The sequence below is a fragment of the Thamnophis sirtalis genome, unplaced genomic scaffold (genome assembly GCF_051295495.1).
Source record: "Thamnophis sirtalis isolate CommonGarterSnake01/CBP01778 unplaced genomic scaffold, rThaSir2_p1.2 scaffold_5, whole genome shotgun sequence".
Classification (NCBI taxonomy): domain Eukaryota; kingdom Metazoa; phylum Chordata; class Lepidosauria; order Squamata; family Natricidae; genus Thamnophis; species Thamnophis sirtalis.
The window spans coordinates 9568517-9583605 of NW_028261385.1; the positions used below are offsets into that span (position 1 = coordinate 9568517).

Below are 15089 nucleotides of genomic sequence, written 5' to 3' on the forward strand. Positions count from 1 at the left end.
AATAACATTTCACTCCTGGATCACTCCGTTACGCGGCGCTAGGGACTCGAACCGCCGAACTTCCGACCTTTCTGATTGACAAGCTCAAAGGAATGGCAGTAATTTGTTAGCTAACTAACAAAGATAACACAAATGTAAATGAAGAAATAACAATTTAGTGTTAGATCAATAATAAATTCTTCAATTAACCAGTCATGGACCCTTGTTCAAAATTCGGCTATTCTGAGATTCTGGCTCTATAGACACAGCAGAATTATGGTAACTTGGTCATGAAACATAAACGTGTATTTTGTGAACTCACACAAGTGACCCACTTAACAAACCCAGAGTGGGTTAGATTTAGCTTCAAATAGACCTGGTTTTGTTTATGAATAAATGTCTCTCTCCTGCCGCCCATTCAATATTATGGATTTACAGTAGTGGCCTTTTTTCATTAAGGAGAGTGATGCAAAGTCCTAGAGTGGTCTCATTTTCATGGGTTGCCTCTCTGGTTACTCTTTCTCTTCTTGGTAGTCTTCACTTCATTCAGGGATGAAACCCAGCTTGGTGTTGCAGTGAAGGTGCTGGAGTATAAATTAGGAGACAGTGAGTTCTAGTCCCGCTTTAGGCATGAAAACTGGCTGGGTGACTTTGGACCAATCACCAGGAGATGGTGAGTTCTAATTCCACCTTAGGCACGAAAGCTGAGTTTGGACCAATCACCAGGAGATGGTGAGTTCTAGTCCCACCTTAGGCACGAAAGCTGAGTTTCGACCAATCACCAAGAGATGGTGAGTTCTAGTCCCACCTTAGGCACGAAAGCTGAGTTTGGACCAATCACCCAGAGATGGTGAGTTCTAGTCCCACCTTAGGCACAAAAGCTGAGTTTGGACCAATCACCAGGAGATGGTGAGTTCTAATCCCACCTTAGGCACCAAAGCTGAGTTTCAACCAATCACCAAGAGATGGTGAGTTCTAGTCCCACCTTAGGCACGAAAGCTGAGTTTGGACCAATCACCAAGAGATGGTGAATTCTAGTCCCACCTTAGGCACGAAAGCTGAGTTTGGACCAATCACCAGGAGATGGTGAGTTCTAGTCCCACCTTGGGCACAAAAGCTGAGTTTGGACCAATCACCAGGAGATGGTGAGTTCTAGTCCTACCTTAGGCACGAAAGCTGAGTTTGGACCAATCACCAAGAGATGGTGAGTTCTAGTCCCACCTTAGGCACGAAAGCTGAGTTTGGACCAATCACCAGGAGATGGTGAGTTCTAATCCCACCTTAGGCACGAAAGCTGAGTTTGGACCAATCACCAAGAGATGGTGTGTTCTAGTCCTGCCAGGCATACAAAACCAACTGGGTGACTTGGGGATAGCCATTCTCTCTCAGCCCAACCAAAGGGTTATTGTGAGGAAAACAGAAGGCAGAAGCATTTAGCTACACTTTTCATTTTATTTTTGAGTTGCACAAAAGAGAGGCAGAATATAAATGTAGTAAAAGGTATATCTAGTAATAAAGGCAATAATTACCATATCTATTAATAAAAGCTGCCCGGAGTGGCCTGCAAAATAAGAAAATTAATAAATAATACATAAGTAAACCCCAGCCACGTGTGGAGATTTAAAAGTGCAGAAAAAGTACATCTAATTTCTACTTCCAATTATATATATTTTAAAATAAAATCTTATTAGTCTGACAGTCTTTTTTTGCAGCAAGGATAGGAAAATGGCCAGAGTTCAGTTTCTGTCATATCTGATACCAGCCTAGGGATGGGACAGTGGGATCCTGTGTGTTGCATGAGGGCATTTTATATGGAAGAGCCCTTCATAAGACCCTTTTGTACAGGTAGCTCTCAACAAGAGTTCATTTAGTGCAGTGGTCACCAACTGGTGGTCCATGAACATTTTTTGGTGGGCTGCAGAAAAATTATTTTCATTTTTTATATTGCACTAAATACTATTTCTCTTTTTTTAAAAATTCGTTAGTGGTCCGTTGTTGTAATATAGTTCCTTCTGTAGGTGTGGGTCACCCATGGCCCAGTTCATAACAGGGCATGCAGAGCCACGCTGAACCACACAGGAGAAAACAAACTCCTAAAACTCCATAACATCCTGATAGTTCATAACATAACATCCTGAGATGTGCCCTACCAATGACGCCCAGGATTTGACCATATATAGACAGAACTTCCCTGAGCAGTAGATTAGAAATTGTACTTTTACAGGCTGTTTTTAACCACATGCTATTGCTCCTCCTGCCTTTGTCCTATCTCAATAAAAGGGGCTCTCAGACCCCCAATCTGGGTCGCTCCATCCCGAGAAAGATCGTGTCCTGTCTTTTCTCCACATTGGCCTCATGGACGAACCACGGGAACCTCACAGTCCGTGGGATTTAAAATTATGAATTTAGTGGTTCCCTGAGGACTGAAAGGTTGGAGACCTCCGATTCATAAGCTACAACACTGAAAAAAGTGACTTATGACTGTTTTCCATACATATGACCTTTGCGGCATACCCATGGTCACGTGATCAAAATTCAGGCACTCGGCAACTGACTCATAGTTATGACGGTTGCGCTGCCCCCAGGGTCATGTGATCCCCTTTTGCGACCTTCTGACATGCAAAGTCAAGGGGGAAGCCCGATTCACTTAGCAACCATGTTACTAACTTACCAACTGCAACGATTCAGAAATGTGGCCAGAAAGATCGTAAAATGGGGGCAAAACTCTCTTCACAACTCTCTCGCTTAGCGACAGAAGTTTTGGGCTCAGCCGTGGTCGTAAGTCGAGGAAAACCTGTATGTTGCGTGAAAGCAATTTGTGTTGAAAAAACCCTTAAGGAGAACATAAGGTATAGATAAAGTTTGGTTCACCGACAAAAAGGCGCCCAACAAAAGCGCGCCCGACTAAACCGCGGTGACAAAACCACGAGTTCTAAACCGCGCTGACGAATGAGCACTGAAGCGCGCCGACAACAGCGCGCCGACAGAAGCGCGCTGTAAACCTAACTCTAACCATACTTAAAACACGCTGTTGTCAGCGCGCTGTTGTCGGCACGTTGATGACGTCACGGCGCGCATTGATGATGTTGCGGATGTAGCGCTGTGGTTTTGTCAGCACGCTTTTATCATGCGCGCATTTGTCGGGTCACGTAAAGTTTCCCCTCGCACATAAGTGATAGTCTTTCCTGGCTCTAGGGGGCGATGCTCATCTCCATTTCAAAGCCAGCACTGTCCGAAGACGTCTCCATGGTCATGTGGCCAGCATGACTAAATGCCAAAGGCGCACGGAACGTTGTTACCTTCCCACCAAAGGTGGTTCCTATTTTTCTATCTGCATCTTTTATGTGCTTTCGAACTGCTAGGCTGGCAAAAGCTGGGACAAGTCATGGGAACTTACATGGCACTAGGGATTTGAACCACTGACCTTTCTGATTGACAAGCTCAGCGTCTTAGCCACTGAGCCACCACATCCCCTTAAGGAGAACATAACTTCTCTATAATCCAAAGTTTAGGCAGATCCTTCCCTTGCTCGGCTTCAAACCTTTTGGTGAAATCTGTTGTAAGAACAGATTGAGAAGTTTGCCAGCTATTCAAAGTTTGAAATCGCACAAGAGTGTGTGTGTGTGTCGGGGGAAGAACAAAAGTTTTAGTAACAGGCACAAATAGTCCCCTCCTCCCAATAGAGACAACCAAAGACCTGGCCCTCAGGTTGGAAAACAAGTTACTCCTTGACTTACAGCCACAATTGAGCCTGCTTCTGTCGTTCGGCGAGAACATTTGTTAAGCGACTTTTGCCGTTTTGCAACCTTTCTTGCCAGTTAAGTGAATCCCTGCAGCTGTTAACTCAGTAACACGGCCGTTCATGTGAATCCAGAGTCCCCATCGACCTTGCCTGTCAGAAGGTCGCAAAAGGAGAATCACAGGAAACACCCTACCCCCCGTGGGGGGGGGGGGAATGGGACACTGCAACCGTCATAAAGATGAGTTGGTCTCCAAGTGTCCGAATTTCAGTCACGTGACCGTGGGGATGTTGAAATGGTCTCAACAATGAAAAATAACAGTCGGAAGTGTGAAGGGACATGGTGGCTCAGTGGCTAAGACGCTGAGTTTGTTGATCAGAAAAAGTTGGTAGTTCGGCGGTTCGAATCCCTAGCGCCGCGTAACAGAGTGAGCTCCCGTTACTTGTCTCAGCTTCTGCCAACCTAGCAGTTCGAAAGCATGTAAAAAATGCAAGTAGAAAAATAGGAACCACTTTTGGTGGGAAGGGAACGGCGTTCTGTGTGCCTTCGGCCTTTAGTCATGCCGGCCACGTGACCACGGAGACGTCTTCGGACAGCGCTGGCTTCTTCAGCTTTGAAACTGAGATGGGCACTGCCCCCTAGAGTCAGGAACGACTAGCACAGATGTGCCAGGGGAACCTTTCCTCACCTGTGGAAAAAAAACAGTCCCAAGTTAAACGTTTCAGGGCTCTTGAAAAAAATGAGGACCCGGATTGTTGTTGGGGGCAATATGCTGACTCTGTAAACCGCTTAGAGAGGGCTGAAAGCCCTATGAAGCGGTATATAAGTAACTGCTATTGCTATTGCTCTTGTCACTTTGAAGGGTCCCTAGACGGGCGGTTGTAAACCGAGGACTACTTATAAGCATACCCCCACCCCTCTCTTTTTGCAGCCTCCGTTGTTTCCCCCAAACCCTCCCTGGCTTTGCAATCCCTGCGCCCTGTGGGAGTCACGCTTCTTTCCATGCCGCCGGCTTATTGTCTTCGCTCTGGGTCGAAGTCGCTTTTCTTCCATCCGCCCCTCCTCGCGGCGCCTTTGCACCCCCCCCCCCACGCGCGCGACCCCGACCCCCCACGCTCCCCACCCTCATCCCCAAACCACGTCCGTCCGGCCCCATCTCGCCCGCTTTCTTTCCCACGACGCGGCTGCTTTTGGCCTCTCCTCCTCTCACGTCCAGGGCGCCCCGGGACGAGGTGACGGACGGACGGACGGAGCTGCTGCTGCTGCTGCCCGCCTCGCCCAACCCTACCCCCCCCCACAGGCTCCTCCGCCGGCCGCTGCAGGACTCCGGCAGCGCTCGGCTCGCCTTTCGGTTCCGCGCGGCCGCTGCGTCCTGGCGCGTCGGCAAGGGGCAGCAGCTGCTGTTTGCGCCGCCACAGGGTCTCTCTCTCTCTCTCCTCAGCGGCCTCTTTTTTCCCCTCAGCAGCACCGGACCTCCCCCCCCCACCACGGTGGGCGGCGCCCCCTCCCCAGCAGCGCCTTCCTGATTGGGTCTTCCAATCAGCCGCGCGCGCCTCTTCCCCCCACCCCCCACGCCCCAGCCGGATTGGGGAGGCGCGCGGCCGCCGCCGCCGCCGCAACCCCTCGCTCGACGCCGAGCCCCGGCTGTCATTGGCTGCCGTCCCCTTTGTGAGGCGAGCAGCTGCGGGCTCAGCTCCACATTTGAATGTATCGAGGGGAGCGGCGAGGAACCATTTCCATGGGCCAGCTGTCTTCCCGGAGCCCGCCGCTGCCGCCGCTGCCGCCGCCTCCTCCTCTTCCCTCGCCGCCTCCGCCGGAGCAGCCGAGCGCAGCCCTGCCGCCGTCGCGGGAGACGGCCGCCTCCGACTAAGGAGGAGGAGGAGAAAAGAGAACCGCCGAGCGGGCAAATCAGCCCCCCGGGCACCGCATCGTCTCGTCGCTGCTACCCTCGCCGCCGCCGCCGCCGCCGCCTTCGCAGGATGGTATTGGTTCACGTCGGCTATCTTGTTCTTCCAGTGTTCTCTGTGCGAAACAGAGGTATCTCTCTCGCTTTATCGCGTCTTTTCTGGGCCAGCCTGGCAAGTGGGCAGCAGGGGGTCGTGTGAACGCTTTCCCGGAGGGTCAGAGGTGGAGAAAGAGAGCGAGAGAGAGAGAGAGAGAGAGAAAGGAAAAGGAGGAGGGGGAGGGCAGCGGACGCGTGTCTGTCCCGGGCAAGGCGAAGAGGGGGTCCCGCGGGAAGGAACAATACGCCTCCACCCCCCCTCCCCACGCTGCCTGAACGCCCCCTCCCCACCCAACCCATCCACCCCATCAAGGGGAGGGGGAAGGAGGAGGAGGAGGCGGCTTTTGGAAAGCGGGACAAAAGGTGCCAAGGGGGTCGGGGGGCAGAGCGACCCCAGGAGGAGGAGGAGGAAGAGGATGGAAGGGGGTGGGTGGCTGATCCCGATGAAGGCTGCCGGGCGTTGAGACAGAGAGAGAGAGAGAGAGGTGGGGCAAAGGAAGGAGGATCGGGGGATCTAACAACAAATCCCAAGATCGCTTTGGGTGTGTGTGTGTGTGTGTTTCTCTTTGGGGGTGGGGAGTTGAAGGGGGGGGCTCCTCCTGGGTCGAGAAGAATGGGCGGCCCCTCCCTCCCTCCCCCCTCTCGGGTTAGCTCCATTTGCTTTCTCCCCGGTGGACCCCTCCCTCCCCTCCTGCTTTCTCTCCCCCCCCCCCCGCTCCGCCTAACAATAATCGCTCCCTGCCTTGCCTGGACCCTTTCTCTAACGACCCCAGATCGTAACCCGCTTCTTTAGGGGTGGGGGGTGGGTGGCGGCGGGGGGGAGGCGGAGTTGCTTTGGGGAGGGGTCGAGCGGGCGTTTCTATACCTGCTGCACCCTTGAACGGGGTTTGTTCCGTGCCAGGAAGAGGGGGCGGTGGTCCCGACGCTGGATCCGGATCCCCCCTCCCCTAAGCTTTGCAACGGGGTTTGAAGCGGCTCTCCTACCTATCCTCCTCCCCCCCCACCCCTTTCTTTCTCCCCCACCTCTGGCTCCTTGTGAACTCTGCTTAACCCCCCCCCCTCCCCGCCCGGGAATCTATTTTTATATTGGCTTCTCCGGCGAATTTGATTCCTTTTGGGGGGGGCGGGGGTGGGTTGGGGGGCGTCCAGGCTCTACCCCTCCTCTTTTCGTTATGGTTGGCGACCGAGGTGCATTTTCTCTTGCCTTCCCCCCCTTCACCCCCCCCCCGGTTATTGCTACCTCGCCCCCCCCCACGCCTTCCCTCCCTGTGGAATTTCCGCCTGGCCAACCACACACACACACACGCACACACAAAGTTGTGCTGCTGCGCCTTTTAATCCGAGATGCACCACAGTTGCCTCCAGAAATCCTAAACCTCGGGGTTAGAGGGGCGGCCAGCCTTGGTCTCTCTGTTGATTCTTATTATTCCAAGTGACTTTTTAATATGGGATGTGTATCTGTGCATATTTCAACCCCCCCTCCCTCCCCCGCATATATTTCTCAGTTCCACCCCATTTCCCATAAGCGACACAAAGGACTGGAGCCTTTATAATTTCCTCCTCCCATTTTTTTGCTCTTTATTTTTCCTTTTTCCTCCCCATCCTTTTAGTTTCCTTTCCCTCCCGATCCAAAATGCATTTGGCTCTTCATCATTCTTTCCTTCTCTCTCCCCCCCCCCCACCCTCTTTGAGATTTCTGGAGTGGATCGATTCTCCACCCCCACCCCCCTGGCCCTTTTAACCCTTTAAATTTAAGAAGCCAATGGTAGATGTTGGTTTTACTGCACCCAGCCTTGGAGGCTCATTTCCACCTGGGGTTGGGGTGCGCACATCAACCCCTAGTAGGAGAAAGCTTTAAATCCAAGGAGCAGAATTCTGCCCCCTCTGTAGGGTTTCCTGCCTAAGCAGGGGGCTGGACTAGAAGACCTCCAAAGTCCCTTCCAACTCTGTTATTCTATTCTATTCTATTCTATTCTATTCTATTCTATTCTCTCTTCTATTCTATTCTCTATTCTATTCACCCAAGTTTTACTTCCTTGGGTCAAGCCTTTTTTGAACAAACCTCTTTCCTTTTAAAGCCCCCCTCCAATCTGGTCTTGGCTCGAGCTGGTCCTTTTAAGACACCCGTGTCAGCTGGAGTCCTTTTAAGACACCCGTGTCAGCTGGGGTCCTTTTAAGACACCCGTGTCAGCTGGAACTCAAAAGACCCCTGCCCCAACATTGCTACAATTCTCTCTCCACTCACCCACCCACCCACCCACCTGCCCTCCTCCTCCTCCCCTCTCCCCGACTGTACATGTGTAGCATAACTGCTTAATTTTTGCACATCGTGCACATTATGCTTATTTGAACTGCAGCCTCCTTTAGTGTGATGATGGGACGGTGGGCATTTTCCTGCATCGATCCAACTTGGTTTTATTTTATTTTTTGGTTCCTTTTATTGTTTTGATTTATTTATCAAGTTTCTCCCCCCTCCCCCTTCATTGTGTAGATCCGTGAATGGTCCACCTTTTGCCATGTGCCTTGTTAGTTCTCTGGCTCTGCATTTTAGCTCTAATGTTGACACCTCTTTAACCATTTCCTGTACCCATCTAAGGAACAGCACTGGCATTTTAAGTAGAAGTATCCTCTCTCTCTCTCTCTCTCTCTCTCTCTTCTGCAGACCCTACCAGGCAAGGGTGGGTGGGAAGGAAAGCAAACTTGAATTGATAAAGGCTTATAAATGGGGGAGGGGGAGTAATTTTTGCCTCCCCTGTTTCTTCCCTCGTGTGTGTGGCTTAGAAGTGGAAGAATAAAGGCTAAAGATTAAACCCCAAAGCCACTTCAACTATTGGTTTGGTTCAAAAAAATAAATAAATGAAGGTCTGCAGGAGATCTATTGCTAAAAGGATGTGACCTTCATCACAAACGTGTTTTCCCCCCTCCCTTTTTAAAAAATAAATAAACGGGCAAGGATGTCATTTCAAAAATGAGTAATTGTAAAGAGGGGGTAAAAATTCCATGGTGTTCTGCTTTCTTCCTTTTTAAAAAAAAATTGTTTTGTTTCGGAAGAGGTCTCTGCTCTCTGGGTTTTGTTAAGTACAGAACACACCCACTGAGAAAGGCATGGGGGCATTGGATTAAGTAAATTTTTGATTTCATTTTTATTTTTGGCAATCTAAGACTTTGAGAGAGGATACTGATACTTAAAAACGGAAGCCTTTAAGTCACCAAGCTTTCTTGTGAAAAGGGAAAAATAAAGAAATAGCAGACAGATCTGATTGTTCAATCATGTTTCTCTTTAGCTGTCATTGTTTAATAGATTAGGAAAAAAAACAACAACAACAACCTCAGGCCATTTTCAATATAGCTTGTAGTTTTATAACGCCATTTTTTGTATCTTCATCCTGTTTAGAGAAATACATTTGCACTGTAAATTCCTGTTCAGTGGATTCATTTTGCTTTCAATTGTGAGGCTCGCTTTGATCAACGCTACTTCCAATTTTGCCCGCTTCAAACCCAATGATTATTTTGCATCTGGGTTTCCTCTTCCGAGGATGGACAATAGCTTTCCAGTTTAAAAAAAGAAAAAATCCTGGCTCTTAAAAAAAAAAAAGAATTGGATTTACAACAAGGCCATTAAGACCAGGCATACTGTGTCACTTTTGTGCCAAGCCTTATTTAAATTTATTTCCCTGCTGATAACAGGAGAGCAAGCTTTCCCTGTGTGCACACAAAAGGATACCGCATATCTTTGCACACTGCATATGACATATGAATGCCGCACGCACACACACACAAACATACACCCTCGGGGGGGAGGGGACCAGTATCTTTTCCAACAATTGGACTTAACAATATTTTTCTTAAAAATCTGGTCCCTAGGAAACATCCTGCCCATATGGGTCCCTTGTTTTCCACCCCCACCCCCCCAAAATTCAGCACCAACTATTTGACTGTCCCTCTAATCCAAACGGTGATATTTGGGGGCCGCATTGAGGGTGGGGTGACGCAGGGCAGGGAAACCCACCCACCCACCCACCCCTGGCCTAAAAGAGGCTAGAGACAGTGGATATATAACGCTTGAGCAAAATGATTCTCCATTCAACAGGGATAACATTTCTTTCTGCTGTGCTGGATTTTTTACTTCCTGTTCTTATTTTGTGGGTAAATTTTTTTCTGTATCCAGATATCCTTTGGTTGTGTATCTCTCTTCCTTTTTTCTTGTACTAAAACTTGAAGCATGGTCTGTATGTTTTTTACATTACCTAGTTTTCTCCTGATTGTAAATCTCTTTTTTGTAGAGACATACCTGCTGAAATGTAATGTGCCCATAAGCCTTTATACATCTACTCATTTTTATGCTGCTTCTGTTTTTGTTGCCTCTTCACACGGCATGGTTGGGGTGGGGGTGGGGGCGGCTCCCCCCCCCTTTTGCCTTTTTGTATTGTGTGCATGACAACATTGTTACGACACAGTTCCACTAATACTAATATACAATCTCTCAATAAAGAACTAGTTTTCCTATATTAATCCTAGTGTGCTTTTTCTATTTGCTGTTTCCCCTCATTTATCGTTGTATTCCTGATGTTTTAGATTATTTCCCCCCCCCCACCCCCCACCCCGCCCACCCCTCGCTTTCCCATTTAGCCTGACCCCCTTCTCCCATTTGAGTGAATGAAAAGACATTTTCCCCCCTTTTTTGGAGGGGTGGTAACTGTTTTCTTATCCCATGGCTGTGATCTCTCAGCTTTCTCAATACACATCCTATATTATGATTGGGGAGGGGGGGGTTGTTATTCTCTCCCGTGCACAGAGGGACTGTATCCAGGCTGAACCACGGATAAAAAGAACATATAAACATGCACACGTCAATGGGGAAGCAAGAGGGGGCACCCCTCTTTCAAGATTTCCATATTTTTTTATTGACCATCAAACCAAGACGTGGGAGCAGATATCAAAAGGGTGGGTGGGGGGTGTCAGGGAAAGGAATTGATGAAATGCAAGGAATTCCTCGGCTTTTGACCGCAATCCAACTCAACATTTCGAGACGGTTATCGAGCGAAGGTGTCCATATTTTATTGCTCATCACACCAGGATGGGGGGAAGCAGATTTCAGAAGGGGGTCAGGGAAAGGAATCCAGTGAAATGCAGGGAGTTCCTCGACTTAACGACTGCCATAGAGCCCAACATTTCTGTTAAACGAGACGGTTGTTTAAGCAAAGGTGTCCATATTTTATTGCTCATCACACCAGGATGGGGGGAAGCAGATTTCAAAAGGGGTCAGGGAAAGGAATCCAGTGAAATGCAGGGAGCTTACGACTGCCATCGAGCCCCAACATTTCTGTTCAGCGAGACCGTCAGCAAGCGAATCTTGCTCCGTTTTGCGACCTCTCTGGCCACGGCAGTTAAGTTAACCCCAGTTCACTTAAACGGCCGCCGTTGCAAAGCTAAGCAACATGGTTGTTAAGCGAATCTGGCTTCCCCATCGACTTTGCAATAGCAATAGCAATAGCAATAGCAGTAGACTTATATACCGCTTCATAGGCCTTTCAGGCCTCTCTAAGCGGTTTACAGAGAGTCAGCATATTGCCCCCAACAATCTGGGTCCTCATTTTACCCACCTCGGAAGGATGGAAGGCTGAGTCAACCCTGAGCCGGTGAGATTTGAACCGCTGACCTGCTGATCTAGCAGTAGCCTGCAGTGCTGCATTTAACCACCGCCCCACCTTGGCTCTCTTGCGTTGAGACAGAGATCACGCAACCACTGGGATGCTGCAATTGTAGTGGGGAAAACAGTCATAAGCCATTTTTCCTCTGTGCCGTTGTAACTTTGAACGGTCACTAAAGCGGGTGGTCATAAGCCGAGGACTCCCTATATTGAACGGACATGGAGGCAGGGGCCCTTAGTTTTTCTCCCATGTCCTTGCGATTTCCTTGATAGTGTAAATGGGGGGGGAGGGCAGCCCTATGAAGCCATTCTTCCCCCTGGACTGGGGAGCGGTGGTGTTGGGGGGCTACGGGGGGGGGGCAGATGTGCATGCACGCTAAATGTGCATAGAGTCAGACCTACACGGACACTGGGAAAAAGGAATACGCAGCTTTTGACTCGTTCTCCAAAGCCGCCTGCAGAACCGATCATAACCTAGAGATTCCTTTGGAAATGAATTTCGGCGTGTTTGGAAATGAATTTCGGCGCATCAGGCTTGTCTCCCAAAACCAGGGGACATTCGTAGAAGAAGCGGCCTCAGATAAGGCACTCAGAGGGGCCGGAGAGCCTCTGGAGGCTTTTTCCGTTTTTAAAAAGGTCTCATTTGGCTAAGCGAAATGGTAGTCCTTCGACTTACGACCACCGTGGAGCCCAACACATTTCTGTTGCGAAGTGGGGGAAGTGAGCTGGGCTCCCTATTGATGACTTTTCTTGCCACGTTCGTTAAAGGAATCGCTGCTGTTGTTAAATGAGTAACCCAGTGGTTAAGTGGATCTGGTTGTCACAAAAAAGGGGGGATCTCATGACCCAGGGACACTGCAACCATCATAAATGCGGGTCACTTGCCAAACGCCTGAATTTTGATCATGCGAGGCTGCAACACCCATAAGTGTGAAAAGTGGTCACGAGTCACTTTTTTCAGTGCACTTGTAATTTCCAATGGTCACTAAATGAACTGTCGTAAGTCGAGGACTACTTGTAAAAGCTGTAGGATATTCCTTTGCACCCCAACCATCTTCCTTCCTTCCTTCCTTCCTTCCTTCTTATTTTCTTTCTTTCTCTTTACCTCTCCCTTTCTTTCTTCTTTCTTTTTCTTTATTTCTCTTTCTTTTTCTGTCTCTTTCTTTCTTTCCCTCTCCCTTTCTTTCTTCTTTCTTTTTATTTCTTTTTCTTTATTTCTCTTTCCTTTTCTGTCTCTTTCCCTCTCTCTCTCTTTCTTTCTTTCTTTCTCTTTCTTTCTCTTTCCTTTTCTCTTTCTTTCCCTCTCTTTCCCTTTCTTTCTTTCTTTCTTTTTCTTTCTTTCTCTTTCCTTTTCACTCCTTCGCTCTTTCCCTTTCTTTCTCTCTCTCTCTCTCTCCCTCCACCCCTTCCTTCCTTTCTCTTTCCCTCTCTTTCCCTTTCTCTCTCTCTCCTCTCTCTCTCCACTTCCAGTGGAATCAAGAAGCCACATCCACATTAGCATCCGCTCAAATGTTCTGTTTTGATTGACTGCCCTCCGTCGGCGCGAATTCCGGTGAGCCAGGGACAGGACTGCACGAACATGGTTAAATTTATGCCAGTCCTTAAAGCTAGCTGCATAAATTAAGGGCCTTCTGGGAGAATCCTGGCCAACATCTCCTATGTCAGGGACCATTGTCCTGGTGGACCACTTTTCCCATGGATCTTGAGTGGTGATTGCGATTTTTCTTATTTGACCATCCACAAGACACTTAGCTGCCCTTTTTCCCTTCCCAAATGAAGTTTCTGCTTGCCCTCCATCTCTGCTGTCGTCCACAAAACCCCCATGGCTTAGATCTTGGCGCACACTAAGCAGTGTCATCACACATGTTAGTTTGCATGTAGTGGGCGAGAGAGAACATGCATGCCTCTATCTGGGAAGGGAGGGATCTGGTCTTCTTTTTGATGAGGTGTGTCTTCTTTTCCTTCTTTAGTTCCTTCTTCCTTTCCTCATTCTCCCACCTCCCATGTTTGTCTCCTCCTTCCATTCTCTCTCAAGAGGAATCATTTTCCTTGGGGAGGGGGGGATGGATGATGAAACTATAAAGCAAGTCACTCAACCCAAACCTATTAGATCCCTGATCCTGTCCACAGAAAATATATAACCCTGTAGCAGCTTTTTTAATGAGGGATGCGGTGGCTCAGGGGTTAAGACGCTGAGCTTGTCGATCAAAAAGGTCGGCAGTTCAATGGTTCGAATCCCTAGGGCCGCGTAACGGAGTGAGCTCCCATGACTTGTCTCAGCTTCTGCCAACCTAGCAGTTCGAAAGAACGTTAAAAAATGCAAGTAGAAAAATAGGGACCACCTTTGGTGGGGAGGTAACAGCCTTCCGTGTGCCTTCGGTGTTGAGTCACGCCGGCTACATGACCACGGAGACGTCTTTGGACAGCGCTGGCTCTTCGGCTTTGAAGTGGAGATGAGCACCACCCCCTAGAGTCGGGAACGATTAGCACATATGTGCTAGGGGAGACTTTACCTAGCTGCTGTTTCCCCTCTCTGCCACCCCCATTTTCCAAGGGTTCAAAGAATAGGGGTTTGACGGCATCGTCACGCAACCTTCTCCAAATCTGGTCCCAGAGATTAATGTTAACCTTCGGTCTTGAGAGCCTCAAAGATTTTTCGGTGCTCTACTAAGTCCAAAATCTCCTGGGTTAATGGGATGCCTTGCTCAATCGTTTGTCATTGGTGTCCTCTGGTTGATCTGTCTGCCTTCCCAAAGCCTGCTAAGGGAAGTTCAAGCACATCTGAATCACCATTAAATAATCTTAGCAATAGCAATAGCAGTTAGACTTATATACCGCTTCACAGGGCTTTCAGCCCTCTCTAAGCGGTTTACAGAGTCAGCATATTGCCCCCACAGTCTGGGTCCTCATTTCACCCACCTCGGAAGGATGGAAGGCTGAGTCAACCTTGAGCCGGTGAGATTTGTTATCTCACCGGTTATCTGCTGAACTGCAGATAACAGTCAGCTGAAGTGGCATGCAATACTGCACCCTAACCACTGCGCCACCTCGGCTCTTTACCTCTTCATCTCACTGAGAATGTATTCAGTTACTTTGGGGACAGGGGTCTCCAACCTTGGCAACTTTAAGACTTGTGGACTTCAACTCCCAGAATTCCCCAGGCAGCCTCAGGTCCACATGTTGGCTGGGAAATTCTGGATCGTGAAGTCCACAAGTCTTAAAATTACCAATTTGGACGCCCCTGATATGACACCTCTTGCCTTGAGCAAGGGTTGGACTAGGAATAGACTGGGCAACCATTTGCCTGAGATGGTATTAGGCGGAGGTGTCCAACCTTGGCAACTTGAAGACTTGTGAACTTCAACTCCCAGAATTCCCCAGGCATCATGTGGACCCATGACTAGCTAGGGAATTCTGGGTGTTGACGTCCACAAGTCTTAAAATTGCTAAGGATGGGACACCTTGGATGGGAAATTCTGGGAATTGAAGTCCACAAGTCTTAAAGTTGACAAAGTTGGACATCCCTGGTACAAAATATTATGCCTTGAACAGGGGCTTGGATAAGAAGACTAGGAGACCTCCAAGGGCCCTTCCCGCCCTATGATTCTATGGTTGTATACAGGCCTGTACTACGCCTTGTACTCTTTGGTTTTAAAGGGACAGTACCTGTTTTTCAACTCTAGTCTAAAGGAATATAAGAAAGCTCAAATGTAGAGGA

The 15089-nt window shown here is 48.8% G+C and overlaps 1 protein-coding gene across 1 annotated transcript in view; it reads left to right on the forward strand.

Moving 5' to 3' along the window:
- The first annotated feature begins 5680 nt into the window (after positions 1-5680).
- ARK2C (arkadia (RNF111) C-terminal like ring finger ubiquitin ligase 2C) overlaps positions 5681-15089 on the forward strand; it is a 153809-nt gene continuing 144400 nt past the window's right edge. Inside the window, exon 1 of the mRNA XM_087717064.1 lies at positions 5681-5756. Coding sequence (XP_087573190.1) covers positions 5699-5756 — 58 coding nt within the window. The 5' untranslated portion in view covers positions 5681-5698. The remainder of the gene's footprint in view (positions 5757-15089) is intronic.